The following is a 22,779-nucleotide window of genomic DNA, read 5'->3' as shown; positions in this document are numbered from 1 at the left end:
AAACAAACACTTGATGGCATTTCCCTCTACTGCCAAGCTTCCCTGTATCCTCTCCTTCTGTCTCCTATCTCCACCCCCACAACTGCCTTCTTTGGTGAAGCACTTTTCTGGACTGTTGCAATGGCCTCCACCCTAACCTCCTTACTTGTTCTCTGCCCTCCAGTTCATTTTCCACAGTAGAATCAGACTATATCTCATTAAAAACATAAATCCACTGTCACTCTCTGCATAGAAACTCCCTGATCACCTACAGGGTAAAACCCAAAGTTTCTTAGCCATCAAGACTCTTAATTTTCTAGTTTTTCTTGTCCAGCTTCATCTGCCATTACGCACCAGGCATTACAACCTCATCCCCTCCTTCCACCACCTTAATGTCAATTTCTCACTCTTCGCCATGCAAGTGTTTGCCGACCTAGAGGCCAGAATGTACATTCCAGCTCCATGAACAGAAATGTAATGTGCGGTAATGGAGCTATGCGGCCCAGTGCCAAGGGAACACAGAGGAACATCCATCAGCCTATGTGCTTGGGGAAGAGGTGCTTCTAGCTGCCAGTAGGAGTTGCCAGGTAGAGTCAAAGGGGTGAGAATCAGCTAATATAAAGGCTAGGAGATGAAGGAACACATGGGTAGCTCGGGCGGTGTTTAGCTTCTCAGTGTGGGGTAGCAGAACAAGTACAGTCAGGGGAGAGAGGTCGGGGATGGTGGTTCGAGCTCAGCCCAACTGTGGGGGGAGCAGTGGAGCATGTTAGGGGAGTGGCTCGAGAGATTTGCAGGACAAAGAGATCCCTCAGGAGGATAGAAAGAACCTAAGAAAATGCAAGGCTTTGTTAGTAATTCAGGAGAGAAATGCTCTGGGGGAACTACCCGGGCAATGAAGGCCATGCTTCTGGGATGGAGGGAAGGGCTGGAGTTTCCCAGATAGACTCGAGGTGTTGGGAGTTAATAATGGGGAGGTGGGGACGTGTGCACACAGGGAGGGATGTCAAGGAGGAATCCGATTTCCTATGCGGAAAATTAGAACAGAATGCCTAACTCATTAGAGAAAACGTGCAAAGCTTTGTGTCTGGTGCATGGCAGGTTTTTGAGAGGGTTTAAAGTTTACAACCCATTTTCTTTTCTTTTTTTAATTTTTTTTTTCAAGATTTATTTACTTTTGGGACAGAGAGAGACAGAGCATGAACGGGGGAGGGGCAGAGAGAGAGGGAGACACAGAATCAGAAACAGGCTCCAGGCTCTGAGCCATCAGCCCAGAGCCTGACGCGGGGCTCGAACTCACGGACCGCGAGATCGTGACCTGGCGGAAGTCGGACGCTTAACCGACTGCGCCACCCAGGCGCCCCTACAATCCATTTTCAATAGACTGCATTAGGATCGTCAGAAGTTTGGGATACAAGAGCAAATAGCTTATGGATGCGAAGATCGAAGCCCGGAGGTTTCAGCCCCCCAAGTCAGTGAGGGGTGGAGTTAAGATTCCAGACCAGGACTTCTGACCTGAGACCCCTGTTTTTACAGTCTCACGGCAGTTGGGAAGACTTCCAACCCAAAATTCTATTTATTGAAATTCTTTTAAGCAGAGTATCCTGAATCTGCCTCCCAAGGAAAATTCCAAGAAATGAAGGAAGGGCTCAGGATCACGCTAATCACAATGATAATGGTACTACTTAAATGAAGCTTCCCTGAGCCATTCCTGAAAAGGTGATTGGCGGATTCCAGAATTTTTCTGCAAATAACCTGATGGGGGGAGGGAGATAGGGAGAACCTTATAGTTTTAAGAAAAGACCATTAAGTTCAGCTAATAGCAATGACAATGGAGGCGCCTGGTGATTGCCGGCACTTAAATCGTAAATGGAAAACAGGAGGGCACCTTGGATGTCTCCATTGTTACATGCTAATGAAGTGGCTCCACTCAAACAAAGGCAGCCAGGAGATTAGTGGAGGGTGTGGCCTGGTCCCACACTGGGTGAGAAGTCTGTGTGGGATGCTGGCAGTCCTGGGCCCTGAATTAGGATGTCTTCCTCTCTCCTACTTGGCTTTGTGAAACCTGAAGCAAGACCCTGCATTTCCCTGGACCTCTATGGGTTTTTGTAGCAAAATGTGTATAATCAAGTCTAGGGGTGGCCACTGCCTCCAGTCCAACCTGGCAACCAGATTTTGATCATCTTTTTTCCAAAAAGAGATGTTACAGGTCTAGGGTGGGGTCTGGGAGTCTAGTAAAAAAAAGAAAACCAACGAGAAAACAAATTGCCCTGCGGTCCTGATGATCAGCCAGGTTTGGAGCCCTTTGAAACGGTGGAGGGACAGGCCCAAACAACTGTGGTGTTACAATAGTTCGGTGAGGGGTTTGTGCCCTGGGGAGGAGTTTTTGTATAAACTGAGAGTTTAGTCTAGTGGAGCAGGAGGGAGGGAAGGCCAGGTTCTGAGAATGTAGATGTGGGAGGTCAAGGCTGAGTCAAGTCCGTGCCCTGCTCAAGGTGCTGGTGGGTCGGGTACGTGAAGAAGGCGTGAGACAGGAGATTGGGAAGGGAAAATTGGGGACAGATTTTTAAATTAATTAACGTATTTATTTTTAAAGACTTTTTTTTTTTCAAAAAAGATTTAATTTGGTGGGCACCTGGTGACTCAGGTGGTTGTGCGTCTGACTTCAGCTCAGGGGTGTGTGAGTTTGAGCCCCACGTGGGCTTGCTGCTGTCAGCACAAAGCCCACTTCAGATCCTCTGTTCCCCCCTTCTCTGCCCCTCTTCTGCTCATGCTGTCTCTCTTGAAAAGAAATAAAACATTTTTAAAAAATAAAAAAAGCCTAATTTTTAAGTAATCTCTACACCCAGTGTGGGACTTGAACTCACAGACTCAAGATCAAGAGTCATGTGCTCTACTGGCTGAGCCGGTGAGGCACCCCAGGGATAGATAGATAGATAGATAGATAGATAGATAGATAGATAGATAGATTTATTTATTTATTTATTTATTTATTTATTTATTTATTTTCAATATATAAAGTTTATTGTCAAATTGGTTTCCATACAACACCCAGTGCTCATCCCAAAAGGTGCCCTCCTCAATACCCACCACATCAGGGCATGATGTGGGCTCAGGTCATGATCTCACAGTCATGAAATCAATCCCGGTATTGGGCTCTGCACCGGGTGTGGAGCTTGCTTGGGATTCTCTCTCCCTCTCTCTCTGCCCTTCCCTCCCCTCAAAATAAAACACAATAAAATCTTTTTTTAAAAAGATTTCTGCAAAAACTGGACTATTAAAAATGCTTTCTGTAACTGAGCTTAGGCAGGCCAGGTCCAGAGATCCAGAGGGGCCCCCCACAGGACCAGCCAAAAGGGTCTTTGGTTTAGCACAGGATAGAAATCAAACCTGAGTCAGGAAGAAGTAAAAGCAAAGTTTATTGAAGAGGGTGAGTAATAGAGCATAGCAGACAGAGTGTCTGAGAGACTCCAAAAGGAAAGGAGAGGAGAGGAGAGGGAGTCTCATCGTCACTTGGGGTTAAGGGGTTTATACTGGAAAGGGGTCCACGGTATGTGTTCCTTCAGGAATCCAGGGCAGAGTCCAATCAAAAATGGCCGTCAAACGAACAATTGGTGTTATTTCATAAATTACCAAAGGTAGGGGGTATTGATGCCAGTGTCGACTGGGGTTTGTTCGAGGCTAATGTCCTGGAACGTGGTGGGGATCCAGTTCTTTTTAGACGTTGTCAGGTATTTGGGGGCCTAGGATGAAACTCAGAGAATGATCAACTTTCTTGTCTCCCCCTTGGAGCGGAAACATAGCTTCTTTGGTTTATTCAGATGCAAGGTGAAATATAGAACGTGAGTAAATGAGGGTTAGCAGAAAAGCAACAGAGACAGAGCCTTTCTAAAGATGGAGTCCCTTCAGCTTCCCTATCTTACTTGCATTAATCTTGCCCTTCTCGGATTTGTCCTCCTTGCTGCTCTGGAGAGTTTTTTTTTTTTTTTTTTCAACGTTTATTTATTTTTGGGACAGAGAGAGACAGAGCATGAACGGGGGAGGGGCAGAGAGAGAGGGAGACACAGAATCAGAAACAGGCTCTAGGCTCTGAGCCATCAGCCCAGAGCCTGATGTGGGGCTCGAACTCACGGACCGCGAGATCGTGACCTGGCTGAAGTCGGACCCTTAACCGACTGCACCACCCAGGCGCCCCTTGGAGAGTTATTTCTAAGATGCTTGTCACATCCTTGCTTAAGACCTTTCAGAGGCTCCCTGTGGTCTCCACACAAAAGTTTCATCTAAGCCTGGAGTCCACAGGCATTTGTGATCTGATATCTTCTTAGCTATATTACTTAAGTTTTGTGTTTTGTTTCGTTTGTTTTTTGTTTTTTTGGGTTTTTTTTTTTTTTTTTTTTTTTTTTTTTTTGGTTTCTATAAGCTAACAAAGTTAGTTTAAGGGAAAAAAATGTATTATTAAGGAGAGGACTGTGTCATGAATTCAGGGGTGGAATAAGGCTATATCTCAGAGAGGAACAGACATCTGGGGTGCACTAGAAGGGTGGGGAGGCATTCTGTCTTTCCCCTCTGCCTCAGTGTCTTCCCCCACCTCTGTGCCAAGCAGCTGATTGGCACCTGGATGAGTGCAAGGGAAAGGGGTGCAGTCCTAACACCCAAGAGAAGTGATAATTTCTGGACTGATAAACTTGACTTCAGAAAGTTCTACTCTATCATTTTGTGTCTATGTCATTTTTTTTTTTATTTTCTCTTAATTAAAAAATGTTTCCGATGGGGCGGCTGGATGGCTCAGTTGGTTAAGCATCCGACTCGATTTCTGCTCAGGTCATGATCCTATGGTTGGTGAGTACGAGCCCCACATTCAGACTCTGTGCTGAGGGGCGCCTGGGTGGCTCAGTCGGTTGAGCGTCGGACTTCAGCTCAGGTTATGATCTCGTGGTCCGTGAGTTCGAGCCCCGCGTCGGGCTCTGGGCTGATGGCTCGGAGCCTGGAGCCTGCTTCCGATTCTGTGTCTCCCTCTCTCTCTGCCCCTCCCCCGTTCATGCTCTGTCTCTCTCTGTCTCAACAATAAAGACTCTGTGCTGAGTGTGGAGCCTTCTTGAGATTCTCTCTCTCCCTCTCTCTCTCTTTCTGCCTCTTGCCTCACTTGTGCTCTCTCTCTCTCAAAATAAATAAACTTTAAAGAAAAAGTAAGTCTTCTGGGGAGCCTGGCCGTTTCATGGGGTGATGATACTTTAGCCCACGCTCAATTGTCAGTTCTGCAGGTCTAGAAACTTAATATATTTATGCTTAACTCACAGGAGACTGTGGCATAAATCAAAATGCCAGTTTATTAAATTTTAGCCACTACTATACTTCTTACTTAAACACAAACATAATCATGTTAGCTCCCCAGTGCCTATAGGCACCATATGATCAAGTCAAGCTCTTTAGCGATCTGGCCTTGAACCAACTTTGCAGTTGGTTCTTATATGCCATGTGTGTACTTTCTTTAAATTTTTTTTTAACGTTTTTATTTATTATTGAGAGACAGAGTGTGAACAGGGGAGGGGCAGAAAGACAGGGAGACACAGAATTGGAAGCAGGCTCCAGGCTCTGAGCTGTCAGCACAGATCATGACCTGAGCCAAAGTCAAACGCTTAACCCACTGAGCCACCCAGGCACCCCTCATTGTGTGTACTTTCTATATGCTGCTTCCTTTGACTGGAATGTCCTTTCTGACAGTTTACCAGGCAAAATCCTCATTCTAATTGAAGGTCCATTACCTTCTCTCTCTATTTTTTTAATGTTTATTTATTTTTGACGGGGGGGGGGGGCAGGGGAGGGAGGAGACAGAGCACTAGTGGGGGAGGGGCAGAGAGAGAGAGAGAGAGCCTGAGACAGAATCCAAAACAGGCTCCAGGCTACGAGAGCTGTCAGCACAGAGCCCGACACGGGGCTCAAACCTATGAACTGCTAGATCATAACCTGAGCTGAAGTCGGATGCTTACCAGACTGAGCCACCCAGGTACCCCAAATATTACCTTCTCTTAAAGCCTTCTCTGGAAGCCCTACCCCTACAGCAGACCATATTAATTGCTCCCAATTCTGGGCTAACATGGCCCTTATCTTATTAGATTATACCTCACCATATATTCATGACTACCTCTTCTATTGGGCAGTGAACTCCTTGAGGACCAGAACACTATTTTAACCATCAAGGTAACTCAGAGTACAGCATATTGGCTAAGCACAAGACTCTCAATAAACGTTGAATTGAATTGAACTTACTCATTTGTATTTTCTGCAATTATTTCCCTTTCTTTCCTAAGTTCTTACAAAAGTTAATTTTGAAAATGTCAACCTGTCTCAGCTGTAATAAGAGGACAGGCGAAGGGAGCGTGTTCATGCTGGGACTGAGAAAATCACATCCCTGGGGGCCAGGGATGGTGACTGGTGTGGAAATACAAGTGATGGACCCCACAGGGAGGGAAAAAACACAGCAGGAAGAGCCAAACCAAATGACAAGGGCTTCTTCCCACCAGGAAATTTCCTTTTCAAATCTCATCTTTGCTCAAATCTGGAGGTTTCTGGATGTTGTAAGTGGAGGGCCCAGACCCCATGTGGGCTGTCTGTGTGCAGTCTCCAGTATGTTAGTGTGCAAGTGGATGGAGGTTGGCTTCCTGACTGGGACCTGTCTCTGGTGAGATGAGAAAAATTAAGAGAAGGGGCGCCTGGGTGGCTCAGTCTGTTAAGTGTCTGACTTCGGCTCAGGTCATGATCTCCTAGTCTGTGAGTTCAAGCCCCATGTCGGGCTCTGTGCTAACAGCTCAGAGCCTGGAGCCTGCTTCGGATTCTGTGTCTCCCTCTCTCTCTCTGCCCACCCCCCCCCCCCCATGCTCTCTCTCTCTCGCTCTCTCTCTCAAGAATAAATAAACATTAAAAGAAATTTTTTTTAATTTTTTTTTTTTAACATTTCTTTATTTCTGAGACAGAGAGACAGAGCATAAACGGGGGAGGGTCAGAGAGAGAGGGAGACACAGAATCCGAAACAGGCTCCAGGCTCTGAGCTGTCAGCACAGAGCCCGACGCGGGGCTCGAACTCACAGACCGTGAGATCATGACCTGAGCCGAAGTTGGACGCTTAACCGACTGAGCCACCCAGGCGCCCCTAAAAGAAATTTTTTAAAAGAAGAAGAATTAAGAGAAGAGTGTTGGTCCATGATTGCCTGACACCCCACCACCCTCCTTCGGACTAATCAAAAGATAAATGTGATAATGTGGGCAAATACAATGGAACAGATCTTGGGAGACAAGGAAATGGAAGTCTCTGGACAAAGAAGCAGGAGCTGGAGGCATGAACGCAGTCTGACTTTTGTCCTGGTGTTTCCCAATCTCATTCCCACAATGTCTCAAACCATTCCCCGATTCCTTCATCTCTCCTCTCCTACTCTGACTCCCAAGTCCCCTGCAAACCCTTGAGATCTGCCCCAGAGAGGGAACAGGGAGCTGACTGTGGAGGACCAGAGGCCTCCAGTCTTCCCTGATGATCAGCATGGTGTTTACTAAGTCCCCAGCCTTGAAGTCATTTGTGGCGCTCTCTGCCTTACTGAAGAAAAATGAATTTTGCCTCAATTCCTGATTCCTGTTTAAATATTTAGTTTAATCAGCCCAGGCCCAAGTGCCTTTTCCATTTCCCCCGGTGCCTGGGAGCCATGCTGACACCAGCATCATAAATAATGCATCTGATCCCAGGAACATGCCACTGGCTGGGAGTCATGCCATCCCTCAAGTCTCAGGGCCTGCCCTCTGCTGCAGTCGCTTTGGGAGAAGCTGGACCAGAACAGAGAAGTCCATCTTGAGCCTAAAGGCTTCTCCTCGAAGCTACTCCTGGATGGAGTCATTGTGCTTCCCCATCGCAGGGCAGATCTGAGAGGCCATGAGGGGGTGCAGGGGTCTCGCTGATGGGGAGAGTGAGAGAAGCAGGAAGAGGCAGGAACACCGATGCCACAGAGTGTTTGGACTCCACCTTCGAGGTTGCTTCAACCTGTCGGAGAGACGTCAGGGCCACTTAGAACAGGTCCAACCTACATCCTGTGTGAATATAGAGCAGAGAATCAGGATACCAAATAAAAGGAGGCAGTTGAGTTCAAGGGCAGAGGTATTAAGGAGACTCCATGAAATACTGGAACCTTCCATCCTCCTTTCACCTCCAGAATTCTGGCTTGTAACATGGGTTCTGCCTTCTATTCCAAGAACACAGTCTAAATTTCACCCCATTATACCAGGAGCCTGGGGGGAAAGTTAGGACTTCAGGAGATGCACACTTTTTCTCCTCGTACAGAAAGGAACCAATGATGGGATTTGGCTGGACAAGTCCTGGGTGTCCTTTGCCAAAACCTCAAAAAGATTAAACTGCCTCCAGGTGCCCTCTTTTTGGAGCTAACCCCTCAGTGCTCTGATCTATGCAATTAGATGGGGAGCACTGTGTTAGTTGCCATTAATGATATGGTCCTGGCTTTGGCTTTGTAAAAGAAGCTCCTTGGGACAGCTCTGTAATACTTGGGCTTTTTTCCTCCAAACTCCGCAGAGATAAAAGGAAACATAAACAACGATTTATTTATCCAGGAGTTCAAAGTATAGCTTTGAGCCCTTCCACATAGTCTGTGCTTTTTGAAATCAAGAGTGCAAATAAACTTCCCTCAGTCTCTTTTATTATTTTTTTTTAATATATTTTTTCCCCCTCAGTCTCGTTCAGAAAGGGCAGCTGCTATAAACCACAGATAAACATAAAAGGAGCTGATGAAAAGAGCAAACTCTAGTCTTCATCCCTCAGTCTGGGGAGTTCAGAAGCCCTACTCTCTGTCCTTGGAGTCATCCACTCTGTAGAATCTCTAGGGCCAAACTCTACTAATCCATTTTGAGCTGCCTAGGTATCTGGAGAGTCAGGAGCCACCAAAGGAAAGATGTTGGCAGAGGAGTTGGTCTCTGATGACCAGCACCTTGTCAAATCCAGGGGTCGATGATCTGTTGCTCTGATTTGTCACAGCTGAGCCCCTCCCTTATTCACTTGGTTTCTGGGACCCGTACTCCTCTGTCTGGCCTACCTCACTGCTCTCTCAGTCCTCCTCTGTGCCTCTCCCCTTCCTGATCACTACATGAATAGGTCTCAGTCTTGACTGTATTTCAGAATAACCTGAGAATTTTTTTTTTTCTTTTAGCTGAAAATCAGGGTCCACTCTGCACTAATTAAATCGGGATCTCTGGGGGGTGGGACCGGTATGATAAGTAGTTCCTCTGATGCAGCTGGGGTGCAGAACCTGCTAGCAAAATGCTGGCTTGCCCCAGGGTGTAGGCTTCTGCCTGCCTCCCCCATCTACACTCTCTCTCAGCTGAACTGACCAGTCCCCAGCCTCATGGACTGCCTAAACAGATTTGCATTTTTAGCCTGTGTCTCTGTGCTGAGCTCCAGAGCCCATATCTGCTTGTCTGTTTAACACCTCTGAACAGATATCTATAAGCATTTGGAAGTCCTAACATCTATGATTTTGTCCTCTCATCTCCTACATCCAATCCTTCCGCAAGAACTGTTGGCTCTGCCTTGAAAATGTATCTCCCACAAAAAACAAAACAAAACAAAACAAAACAAAAAAAACAACTCCTTGGGCCATGACAGCTACAATTCTATTCCAAACGTTTGTCACCTTCTTCCTCCTTGAACTATGTTAGCCTTCTAACTAGTCTCCCTGTTTCCATTCCCCACAGTCTATCCTCTGCACTGCAGCTCAAGTGATCTTTTTGATTTTTTTTTTTAACTTTCAAAAGTCTTTATTTCAGACCATGTTATCACGCCCAGCATCACTTACAACCAAGAAACATTTTTTAAGATAAAAAAATGCAGTAAGTGGCCTATACCTATGGGATTCACCGATCTTACCACGAAGACACAGTTCATCTGAAAGAATAGGTAAATGGCAATGAAAAGCTATAACAGGGGCGCCTGGGGGGCTCAGCTGGTTAAGCATCCGACTTTGGCTCAGGTCATGATCTCACGGTTTGTGGGTTCGAGTCCCACGCCGGGCTTTGTGCTGACAGCTCAGAGCCTGGAGCCTGTTTCGGATTCTGTGTCTCCCTCTCTCTCTGCCCCTCCCCTGCTTGTGCTCTTACTCTCTCTCAAAAATGAATAAAGAAACATTTTTTTAAAAAAGCTATTATAGTACTGGGGTAAGAGGGAACAACAGCCTACGTGATTAAGTGTTGTCCTATATAATTTGGTACAAAATTTTTGCCATCTTTGGTTTGAATAGGACTTAGATGAAGTGGTATTGGATTCCTTTCTTTCTGCGTCCCTCTTTTCCTCTGCATCCCTTTGTCTCTGCATATAGTGTTCAGTGTTTTCTGGATGAATCTATATTTACTTAAAATTGAGTTGTGGATACCACCTGTATTAGTTTTCTAGATCTGCTGTACAAATTACCACAAACTGGGTTTCTTCAAACAACAGAAACATATTTTCACCACAGTTCTGGTAGCCAGAACCCAGGAATCAACATGTCAGCGGAGTTGATTCCTTCTTTAAAAAAAAAAAAAAAAAAAAAAAAAGTTTATTTTGTTTTGAGAGCAAGAGAGAGAGACAGAGAGAATGAGCAGGGGAGGGGCAGAGAGAGGGAGGGCAAGAGAATCCCAAGCAAGCTCCTTGCTGTCCGTGCAGAACCCAATGCAGGGCTTGAACTCAAAAACCATGAGATCATGACCTGAGTAGAAATCAAGAGTCAAAATCAAGAGTCGGACACTTAACTGACTGAGCCACCCAGACACTCTGGGTTGATTCCTTCTGAGGGCTCTGAGGGAGAATTCATTCCATAGTTCTTCTCCAGTATCTGGTGGTTGCTGGCAGTCTTTGGTATTCCTTGGCTTACGATTGAGTAACTCCAGTCGCCACCTCCACCTTCACATGGACTTCTCTTCACTTGTGTCTCCCGTCTCCCAAAAGAACACTTGTGATTGGATTTAGGGCCCATTCTAATCCAGGATGATTTCATCTCCAGATCCTTAACTTAATTTCATCTGAAAATACCCTTTATCTGAATAAGATCCCATTCACAAGCCATATTTTTGGGAGACTACCATTCAACCCACCATAGGATCTTAGAGGCAAGAAGGTAAGGTAGAAAGTAGTCAGGTTTGCTTTTTCAGACTGGATCCCTTCCCTTCTCCTCTTCTTTCTGGCTTTCCTCCTTCCTTCTCCCCAACCCTGGCTGCTTTTCCAGAGCTGGGAGCGGAACTCTCTATCTCAGTCTGAGAATTTTGCTCACTGACCCTTGTGAGATGGTCAGCCCTGGGCATTCCCCTTCATCTTCACTGTCTGTCTTGGTCAGCGACTTGTGTGGCTGTCTGCCCATGCCCTGCCTGTTTGCACATTTGGACCTGGACTCTGATCTCCTGAACCCGGACCTGCTAAACCTGTTTTTTTCCCAAGCTGAAGGACTCAGGGAACCTGCTTCTTCCCCTGGGGCCAGGGTTTGGTTTACTCCTTAGACAAGACAGGCAGGCTCTGTGTAGATGGTGACACAGAAGAGGCTATTTTCACTGCAGATCTCCCTTTTAAGCTCTAGGCCTATTTGTCCACCTCTTTCCTAAAGAGGAAACATCTACCTGGATGTTTCCAAAAGGAAAACAACACAATTTGTTTAACATTAAACCTGTCAACTATCCCTCCTCCCCCAAATTGCCTACCCTACAGTATTTTTTTAAATTAATTAATTAATTTTTAACAGTTTATTTATTTAGGGGCGCCTGGGTGGCTCAGTCAGTTGAGCATCTGACTTTGGCTCGGGTCATGATCTCAGGGTTCATGAGTTGGAACCCCACATCCGGCTTGCTGCTGTCACACAGAGCCCACTTCCGATCCTTTGTCCGTCTGTGGGTCTCTCTCTGCCCCTCCCCCACTCGTGCCCTCCCTCTTTCTCTCTCTCTCTCTCTCTCTCTCTCTCTCTCTTAAAAATAAACCTTTTAAAAAAGTTTAAAGTTCATTTATTTTTTAGTAATCTCTCCACCCAATGTAAGGCTTGAACTCACGACCCTGAGATCAAGAGTTGCATGCTCTTCCTACTGAGTCAGCCGGGTGCCCCCCTACTCTAGTGTTTTAAACTCACTGCATCATACCTCTTCCCACCCAGTTACTCATACTCTACCTCTCCAAAGTCATCAGATCCCATAACCCCTACCTCCTAAATCTTTCTCAAATCCCTCTACTTTTCTCCCATCCCCCTGCCTCTACCCTAGGTCAAGCCATCATCCCTTCTCACCAACCTACCAACCTCACCATGTTTCCTCACCAACCTACCAACTGGTCTCCTGCCTAGACCCTTCCATCTTGTCAAATCCTCTTTACTGCATCCTGTGTCATTCCTATAAACACTCGCTGTTAAATCCCTTAGACATTCCCATTGCCCCTTATAATTCGTTTTCCTGACTCCACACCCTGTACTGCCCAGCCATCTCCCCATCCAAACTTATAGCATTATGCCAGCTACAAAAGGGAAGCTTTAAGATCAATTAGTTCAACCTTCCAGGGGCTCATGCTTGTCCCCATTGTGATTTCTGGTCCCTTTTCTGCTACCTGGAAGCAATGCTGCCTCTAGAGTAGGAACCTCCTGTGGATGCAACCCAATGGCTGAGCCAGATCCCCTTGGAGGGCATGAGAAAACCATGGACTCCTAAAATGCACATTTCCAAAAACCAAGACCTTCTGAGATTAGCCCTGAGCTTCATGTTTTCAGCACAGGGATGGATGGAAGGCGATGCTCCTTGACTCTAGAAGCTACAAAACTCCTGACCCTCATTTCCTTTCCCTCGGGGGCTCCCCGCTTTGATTCTTGCTGTTATATGCTTAGCTTTCTCCTAGGATACAGCACATGTGCCTTTAAAACCTAGGACCTCCTTAGAATAGCTGAGACAGGCTGGCCTTTTTCCAAAAGAATTTTACTAAATAACAAAACAAGTTAGTGAAAGAAAAAAAAAGACAGAGAGAGAAACAAATCATAGAAAACACAAACAATAAGATATAATCCTTTGTCCAAAACCTGGCATCTAATTTCAGATTAATTAGATTCTAGACACCCCCCTCCTACCCAAGTTCCTTTCCTGAATTCAATATCACGAAGCTTCTAGTCTCTGGCCAGCTCTGTAGAACCTGTATGAAAACTCTATCCTCAGATTGAGACAAAAATCAACTCTGTCTCATTTACTTCTTCCTTCCCTCCTTTCTTATGAAAGGGGCAGAAGGGCCGAGGGAGAGAAAAAGAGAAGCTTAAGCAGGCTCCATATTCAGCTTGGAGCCTGTCCTGAGGCTTGATCCCAAGACCCTGGGATCATGACCTGAGTTGAAATCAAGAGTCGGACACGCAACTGACTGAGTCACCCAGGTGTCCCCATTTACTGCTTTCTTGAGCATCCATTTCTCTTCAGCTAAGTGGTGGAATGCTAGAAACTGACACAGGAACACAATGGGCCTTTAGACAATTTCTTACCATGATTCTCTCTCTCTTTTTTTCAATGTTTATTTATTTATTTGGAGAGAGAGAGAGGAGAGAGAGAGAGAGAGAGAGAGAGAGAGAGAGAGAGAGAGAGAGAGCATCTCAAGCAGGCTCCCTGCTCACCATGAGATCATGACCTGAACCAAAATCAAGAGTCAGATGCTTACTATCTAAGCCACCCAGCACCCCCCCCCCCCACCCCCCCCCCCCCCGCCCTTACAATGATTCTTTAATCACAATAGCCATGCCAGGAAATTTTTCCCACGGAAGGTTGGTTGGATTTGCCAGGGGATTTCTGGCAAGGTCTGAGAGACACCTCTTCCTTAGTGGTGAGGGTGGCTGGCATAGAGAGAAAGGACCTAATATATAGGAAACTCTTAACATGTGCCAAACACTTTATTGTTTTAAGCACAAGACTTTGCTATAGGTATCAATCCCTAATCGTATTTTGAAGAACTTGAGGCTCGGTGAGGATAAGTATCTTGCTCAAGGTCTTACAGCTAAATAGCCAAACTAGGAGTGAAGTTTGGGCTGGTTGGTGACAAGTTTGTGGTGATCTGAACCACACAGCCTCCGGAGGTAGAGGTACCTTTGCTTCCTTTGACGGTAAAGGCTTTTCCACCCTTTCTCTGCTTTGAGGGTTTCTTTTAATCTCCAAACATTTGCGAAACTCCATTATGGCAGTACCTCTTTGATATTAGGAGGCATGTAAGTTTCATAGACAAAATCCTCGCATTCAAATCAGTACCTAGTTCTCTAACTATACTGAGCCCATCATTGGTATTTAGGCTTTCAGATATGGAGCATGTACTATGTAGAAGACACCAGCCCAGGAGCTGGAGGTGGAAGAGGTTGAATATACAAAATCTAGAGGAAGGAAAAGGCCCTGGGTTCTGGCACCATCGTACTTCCTGCTCCTCCCCGCAAGTCTCTGAAACCTTTCAGTGGGGGAACTTCTGGATAAGACTGTTCCTAAGGAGAGGAGGTGGGTATGGATGGAGGAAGTTTTCTTGGCACCTTTTGCCCATTAAGTATGGTTAGTACAGTCACCACAAATACTTGCTAAGGTGCACAAAGTTGGGGAAATGAGAGAGCAGTACAGAGCTAACAGAAATACAGAAATATTTGGAAGGGGGGAAAAGTGCTCATTTATTTAAAAATGATGGAATGGTCAAAGGCTTTAAAGCTCGTGATCTGTTCCTTTGTAGTTTATGGTTTTCAGGTAGCCTTGTCACTTGGAAAAAGGCTTCTGGTTTAGAGAATTGTAGGCCAGAGGAAAGGGCTGAATTATAATCTCAATACTGCTACCAGTTTACTGGATGACTCAGGTGAATTATTCAACCTATTTCTGTGTCAGCACAGAAATGGAGACAGTGATGTCAGATATGTCACAATATGTTTTCCGTGGGATGTCCAGTAAAAGGATTATGATAAACAACAACTATTCAGTGTGCATAACAGAACACTTCTGCTTTTTTCTCTGGGTCAGAAGAGCTGACACAGGCTCACATTGTACCCATGGTATAAAACCCTTGGGAATCTGAAACATTATGGAGTTAATAAAAAGCAACAGACACCTGTTATTTACATAGTGCTCTATGCTGAATGATTTATAAAGCATGTTCATATATCATCACAACTGATTCTCAACTCACCTGTGAAATGGAATTAATGTTCCCATTTTATATCTGAAGAAACTTGGGTCACGCATAATCAAGGTGATTCAGGCAAAGGTGCTTTATTTTTATTTTTTACTTTGCCTCAGCTATGTAGAAAATTATTTTTTTCACCTTAGTAATTTGTGATAACGGACCATCACAAATGCCATCACCATACAAACAAAACACAATCTTTTCTTAGGACACTTCCCATCCCTGCACAGACCCCACACCCAGAGTCACCAACATGTAGCTGTAAATCACCAGAAACTCCAAACAGCCCAGGAAGGGGAGGGATCATCTTTATGCTGATTATATGACAATGCCTGGGAGCAGTTTGGAATGGATTGGCTTTTTAAAGAAAGATGTTTGCGTTCATTTGGGGGATTGCCCCAGCGAAGATTCAACTCTATTTGTTTTTTGTTAGTTTCCTGTGAGGGAATTAAGGCTGAGAACACAGGGATTGCCTAGAGAATTAGCATGGGAAAATAATAATGATTTAAAAGCTTTAGACACATAACTAGTTAACAGTGCATCAGTGGCAAGGTGACTAAAACTATCTCCTCCTTTGTGGTTGGTGGTGAAAGGTAGGGTCCTGTTCCCCTATGGGCAAAAAGAACCCCCCACTCCCTTCTCTAAGGGCCTCTTTTCCTGGCAGGGCAGCACAGTGTGTAGGGCCTGTCTAGAGGTGAGGCCTCCACGTGGGGGGGAGTGGGTTCCGTTCAACCCGGTTTTGGGGTGAACGCTGCCAGACCTACCAATGCAGTTGGGGTAAACTTGGGAGTGCGTCAGTTTTTTCTACACTTGTCCCCAGCTGGGGCTTTCCCTGAGGATGCTGGAAGCACCTGGAGTCCTCCTGGCCCCAAGGTGTGCGTGACCCAGGACCACTGCATTAACGTCACCACGAGGAAGGTGCTCTGCGGCGTGCACTTAGTTGTACCCAAGTGTTTGCCCTGAGGCTGGCGCCCACGTGCTAGAGGTCTCGCATACAGGGGTCTCCCAGGGACGGAGCTGGGAGGAAGACCTGTCTGGAGGTGGCCAGGTGACAGGGTACACTGGCTGAGGCGGTACCGGCTCGGGAGAGCCTGGGCCCCTGCCCCCGCCCCAATTCTCTAACAGCCCCAGGTCCGCCTTTGCGAGTACAGGCCTCTGCTTCGGCCACGACCCTTGCCCTAGGGTACTCCACTTCCAGCAAGGGCCCCCAAGCTATCGCCCGCCCCAAGTCCTTGCTGGCCCCGCAGCGACCTCCCCCGGCCCGGCCCACTCGGCATTGCAAGCCCGTCGCTGGGGGCGGTAACCTGCCCCCACCCCGTGGCGTCCCCTCCCCTTCGCTTCCCCCTCCCCTCGGTCCCTCCCTCCCCTCCCCCCCGTGGCGAGGCGGCGGCGGCGGCGGCGGCGGCGGCCGAGGCTGAGGCGGCGGCGGCGGCTGCGGCGGCGGCGGCGGGCGGGGCTCGGCTCGGGCTCCGCGGGCGGGCGGGCGGACATGGCGGCCAACATGTACCGGGTCGGAGGTAGGAAAGCTCGGCCCGACCCGGCCCGTCTGGGAGCGGGCTCGGGAGTGGGGGATCGGGGCGAGTTCACCCTAACCGCTGGGAGCCGCGGGCGACCCGGCCGAGGGCGCAGGGAGCGGGGGGCGCCGGGGCCCGCCGAAGGGGCCGGGGTTTCCCACCCCCGCCACCCGCCCCTCCCTCGACTGTGGCCGGCTGGGGGCCGGCGCCCACCCTGCCCCTCGCTCCCACCCCCGCTCAGTTTTCTAGGGCCAGGCCTGTACTTGGGGGTGTGAATCCTCAGACGCCCCCCTCCAGGACACCCGCATTGGGTATGGGCCGTCGAACCCCCTGATAGGGTGGTCTTTCCCCGCGTGGCTTCCAGGCTGTGGGGGTTGGAGAGGATGGGGGGACATCCCCCCCTCCTCTACTCCTTCTCCCCTTTAGTGGGAGTGTGGGGTGGGGGTGGGGGCGATGGGGGTTCAGCCAGGGGCACAGCCAGGGGCCTGTTTGTGGGGACGGGGCCCTGCACCTCTCCTTCCTCACCCCCCTCCCGTTTCTTGCCCAGCCCCCCAAGATGGGACACAGTGGGGCCAGGGCACCGCAGCCAGAGGTGGGGAGTTGAGCTCTGCCTGGACGTTTGCTCTGGTGTCTGCCTCCTTCCCAGCCTTCTGCAGGAGAGAGAAATAAGGTCAAACAAACTTTCTCCCTACTCACGACGCCCTCCTCCCTCTTTCTTGGTAAAATAATAATTCAGATAAGTGGCGTGTTTGTGTGTGAGACTCGCTCTTCTCTGCTCATTAGTGAGCTCCTGATGGATGGTGGTGGGAATGGCCTGGCCAAATGAGGCCACTTTGCAGAAGAGAGACGGGAAAGAGCCACTGAGATAGACAATAACAACGCAGCCCAACCTTTCAAATAAACACACAGTGGGAAGTGTCCAGTGAGCCTATTAGATGAGAGGAAAAGCCACACTTGAAAATTTTTATCCTTTTTATTGAAAGCCGGTTGTGATTTCTTTACAACACAATCCTGCATGGATCTGGGTTAAATATGGTAAAGAGTTTTTTAAAAGCCTGATATCATCTCTAGAGAGCTCTGTCAGAAAGTGAACCCCCTTTCATGTCTGTACACCCCTCTACCCCCCCATCATCTCAGACCTGTGGAAAAGTTTGTCAGTGTGCTTCCTCTTACCTGCTCAGCTCACTTGATTGGTTTTTGTTTTGTTTTGCTTTGTTTTTTTTAGTGATTGAAATGTACTTTGGGCTGCTAAGCTTTTCAAGATGCTCTAAATTTGTCTTAGGTCAATAGTTTTATGTGAGAAGCATACTCCAGGGTAAATTGGATTGAGGGAAAAGATGTGGGAGCAGTTACAGCATAAAAGACATGTTTAGTCAGCTCTGACTACTTAATGATAAGAGGGGTCTGTTTGTTTATTATTTAGTGATGGGTGGTGTGAAAGTTTAGGAGAACTTGCTAAAACATGAATTGAAATGAAAATATTAGAGGAAAATAAGGGTCTGTGAATAGTAGGCATATGAGAAAATATATTAAACTTGTATTACTAAATTTGCTTTTATCAGGGAACGAAGTCTGCACTTCATTTTGAAAGTGAATTTGCCTAATACAGAAAGTCATAGATTGACAAATGTGAACTTTCTGTTGAAAAGATTAAGCTCTTTACTTCCTTTAATTACAGATTATGTCTACTTTGAGAATTCCTCCAGTAACCCGTACCTAATCAGAAGGATAGAAGAACTCAACAAGGTATACACTGAGCTTTCTTGATTCTAATATTAAAAAATAATTGTTTTCCATTGAAGGGTAATTAGGTAAAGGGCATAAGAGGTGATTTTACTTTCAGTCCTAGAGTCTTTGAAAGTAGAGATTGCAGATTAGAGAGTTAGGCAGGATTCTGAATATTCTTTTACTTTTTATAATTACCTGTGATATTAAATTTACTGAGTATTTAACATCTGCATATTTCTTCACATTGCTCGGAGCTTCTCAGAGCAGGTCACTCCTGTAACTCAGTCCCTTTTTATATTTAGAGTCATAATTGTATTTCTCCCTTTTTAGTGAATCATTTTCCTCTTCCATCTTTAGAAGGAGGAAGCTATGAAATCTAATATTGAAGGGAATTTGTAAAATTCTGGACTAGACCAACTAATAGGAATACAGTTTCGGTATAATGCAAAGTAGCTTCCTACTTTAGGCCTTAGGTAAATTAAACTTTTATATTAAGGTTTGTCCCTGGTCGCCGGTGTCCAGGACATCAGAAGCATTGTGACTGTTTGCATATGAATGCAATGGTGGCTTATGAAAACAGTCATAAACTATATGAACCATAGATTACTAATGATGCTCTGTTTTCCTCCAAACCAACTGTGAAGCTTATTTGTACAGCTTATGAGAATTCATAGTGTTAAAATGTTGGCACTATCTAGCTGAAACCTTTCCCCCAAAGTACCACCTGGAGGCTGGTCCAGTTCTGAGCCCCAGGAAGTGGAGTGTGGTTTAGGGCATTTCTGGTTTATGAGCCCCGAGATCTTGGTTTGCTTCTGGAGATACCCCGTGGACCTCGCATTTGTAAAACTTTAGTCGTATTTTGAGACCACTACCGCCAAATGAAGAGAATGGTGTCAGGATTAGATCAGTCTGTGGGTGGGAACTGTTGGGGTGTCATTTTAACCTTTTTTACGTTATTGATGTAAAGGTGTAGGCAACTCGAAGCTGTTTATCAGTTTATGTAGAAAATTAATTAGGATACAAAAGAGAAATGTTGGCCTGTGAGACTGGTATTCTTTGGCTACTCCCTACCCCTCTGACCTCCACTTTCAGGGTCTCTGCCTTGCTCATATGGCTGCCAGCACAGTAGATTCTTGGCTGTTTTCATGTGCACCCACGTTAGGACCACCGAGTCATTTCTAATCCCCTGTACCTGCTCTGCCTTGCTCTTTTTTTCCATATCATTTATCACCTTCAAGTATACTTAATTATTGTGTTTATTTTCATTGCCTGTTTTCTCAGACTAGAATGTAAGCTCTATGTGTGCAGTGATCTTTTCTGTTCACTAATGCATCCCAAGTGCCTTAGAATAAAGCGATTGGTACATAGTTAAGACATTCAGTGATTATTTGTTGAATTAATGAATTTCTCCAATGTCTGATGTTAATGCTTGCACATAGCTTTTACTGTTTACAAGTTATTTTGATTTGTTCGTCTTACAGATATTTCTGAGGACCTGCTACCTGCCAGGCATTTTTAGATATGCGCTTTTAGGAATTCAGGGGTGCACAAAAATAGGTCCGGTAGTGAGACAATCATCAGCCAAAGTATCCCACAATTAGAAGGAAAATTGCAGCTGTGCTAACTTTGCAAACATCAGGACATGGTGTTCTGGAAGCGTATAATCTTGGGGATTCACATTTGTTACTTTTTCTGAGCCTCAAAATAACCTTAAACCTTTAAGGTAGATGCATCATGGAGTGTTGTTTAGAGGTATGCAGTGGTAATATGACTGGATTGCACCCTCTAGCTTGAACTTGGCTCATTTCACACTCCTTTGTCGTCATAACACTGTTCACTTCAAAAGTATCCCTCAAGGGCACCTGAGTGGCTTAGTCGGTTGAGCATCCGACTCCTGATCTCAGCTCAGGTCTTGATCTCAGGGTTGTGAATTCAAGCCCTGTGTTGGGCTCCATGCTGGGTGTGGAGCCTACTTAAAATAGTAATACTAATAATAAATTATATTTGAAAAACAGTTTCGCCTCGGCTTAGTCTGGTAAGCCTCTGAATCTTGATCTTAGCTCAAGTCTTGATCTGAGGGTCGTGAGTTCAAGCCTTACATCGGGCTCTGCGCTGGCATGAAGCCTACTTTAAAAAAAAAAAAAAAAAAAAAAGAGGAACGCCTGGGTGGCTCAGTCGGTTAAGCGTCCGACTTCAGCTTAGGTCATGATCTCCTGGTCTGTGAGTTCGAGCCCTGCGTGGGGCTCTGTGCTGACAGCTCAGAGCCTGGACCCTGATTCAGATTCTGTGTCTCCCTCTCTCTCTGCCCCTCCCCTGCTCACGCTCTGTCTCTCTCTGTCTCAAAAATAAGTAAAAACATTTAAAAAAAATAAAAAAAAAAAAGAAAGTACCCTTGTCTTCCCATCTATAACTTCTTCCTGGTCCTCTGCTTTCAGCAGAGAGTCCTTATTATAATATTGGTTTTTGGGAGGCTGGGGATGACTGAACTGTGAGAGACTACAGTTTGTAATTTCAGACAGTGGCAATTTAAATAGATGGATTATTGGTAAATAAGTGAGATTGACTAGTATTAAATAGTGAATATTTACATAGGGCCTTTATTTTTGAAGGGATATGGAAAGGGTATCTCATTTATTTAAAAAAAATGTTTTATTTACTTTTGAGAGAGTGCAAGCAGAGGAGGGGCAGAGGAGGGGAGAGACAGGGGATCCCAAGTGGGCTTTGGGCTGACAGCAGTGAGCCCAATGTGGGGCTCGAACCCACAAACTGAGATCATGACGTGAGTTGAAGTTGGGCGCTCAACCAACTGAGCCACCCAGTTGCCCCAAGATTTCTCATTTTAAAGAATTCATTAAACAAATATTTATTGAGTACTTGTTGTGTACCAGGCACTAGTCTAGCTGATACACAACAGTGAACAATATGGACCTATTTTCTGCCCCTCCTCATAGTCTCATGAGACACATGAAAGACAAGTTACCAGACATAAAAAAAAAAAAAAGTGAAAATGATGTTAACTTTTAAGAAGGAAATAAACAAGGATCTTAACATAGAGAATAACAGGGGTCACTCCTTTTGGATAGAAGGGCAAAGGATTTTTTTTTTCATTGAAGTTTATTTATTTATTTTTGAGAGAGAGCAAGAGAAAGTGAGAGCGTAAGAGAGACAGAGAATCCCAAGCAGGCTCTGCACTGTCCACGCAGAGCCCAACAAAGGGCTTGAACTCACGAAGCAAACCATGAGATCATGACCTGAGCTTAAACTAAGAGTTGGATGATTAACCTACAGAGCTACCCAGGTGCCCCAGAAAAGGAAAGAATTTTAAGGACACTGAAGTTGAGTCCTAAAGGATGAGAAAGGTAGCCATGGGAGAGAGCCCACACAAATGTTCCAGATACAGGCCCTGAGAGTAGCATAGGTCAAATTGGCAAAGTGGGGAAAATTAACATGATGGAAAATCCCAGTAATGAATTTAAGAGTACTTGATATGTTCCAATTGATAAGCCAGGATAAGAAAGGACTTTACCTAGGAGTGCCTGGCTTGCCTCAGTCAGTGGAACATGCGACTCTTGGTCTCAGGGTCATGAGTGCAAGCCCCATGTTGGGTGTAGAAATTACTAAAAATAAATAAAATTTGGAGCGCCTGGGTGGCACAGTCAGTTAAGTGTCTGACTCTTGATCTCGGCTCAGGTCATGATCTCACAGTTTAAGTTCCAGCCCCACATTGGGCTCTTCGTTGGTGGCGTGGAGCCTGCTTGGGATTCTCTCTCCCTCTCTCTGCCCCTCATCCGCTTGTTCTCTCTTTCTCTCTCCCTCCAAATAAATAAACTTAAAAAAATTTTTTTAATAAAAAAATAAAACAAAAATAAATAAATTTTAAGAAGATAGTTACTAAAATAGGTTAATGTCCTTTCTTTTTTTCTTTAAAGTTTTTATTTATTTAATTTCTACACCTAACATGGGGCTTGAGTTTATGACCCTGAGATCAAGAATTGCATTTCTTCGGGGCGCCTTGGTGGCTCAGTCGGTTAAGCGTCCGACTTTGGCTCAGGTCATGATCTCACAGTTCGTGAGTTCGAGCCCCGCGTTGGGCTCTGTGCTGACAGCTCAGAGCCTGGAGCCTGTTTCAGATTCTGTGTCTCCCTCTCTCTCTGCCCCTCCCCTGCTCATGCTCTGTCTCTCTCTGTCTCAAAAATAAATAAACATTAAAAAAAAAAAAAAAAAAAGAATTGCATTTCTTTTAATTGTGCCAGCCAGGCATCTCTAGTAATTATCTTCTTTTTTTTTATTTTATTTTATTTTATTTTATTTTATTTTATTTTATTTTATTTTATTTTATTTTATTTTATTTTATTTTATTATTATTTTTTAACCTTTTATTTATCTTTGAGACAG

At 45.6% G+C, this 22,779-nt stretch overlaps 1 protein-coding gene across 7 annotated transcripts in view; it reads left to right on the top strand.

Moving 5' to 3' along the window:
• Positions 1-22,779, top strand: part of MTA3 (metastasis associated 1 family member 3) — a 216,213-nt gene that overhangs the window by 25,711 nt on the left and 167,723 nt on the right. For 3 of the 7 annotated variants that reach the window (XM_045054642.1, XM_023251915.2, XR_006595786.1), the window contains exons 1-2: positions 16,567-16,659; positions 18,335-18,402. In XM_045054642.1, the coding sequence (XP_044910577.1) occupies positions 16,632-16,659; positions 18,335-18,402 (96 nt within the window). In that variant the 5' untranslated portion in view covers positions 16,567-16,631. The other 4 variants (XM_045054645.1, XM_045054644.1, XM_045054646.1 and 1 more) reach the window with 4 other exon arrangements.

Source organism: Felis catus, chromosome A3 (genome assembly GCF_018350175.1).
Source record: "Felis catus isolate Fca126 chromosome A3, F.catus_Fca126_mat1.0, whole genome shotgun sequence".
Lineage (NCBI taxonomy): Eukaryota > Metazoa > Chordata > Mammalia > Carnivora > Felidae > Felis > Felis catus.
Note: the sequence above shows the minus strand (reverse complement) of the source record. Positions and strands in the feature narration are given on the sequence as shown.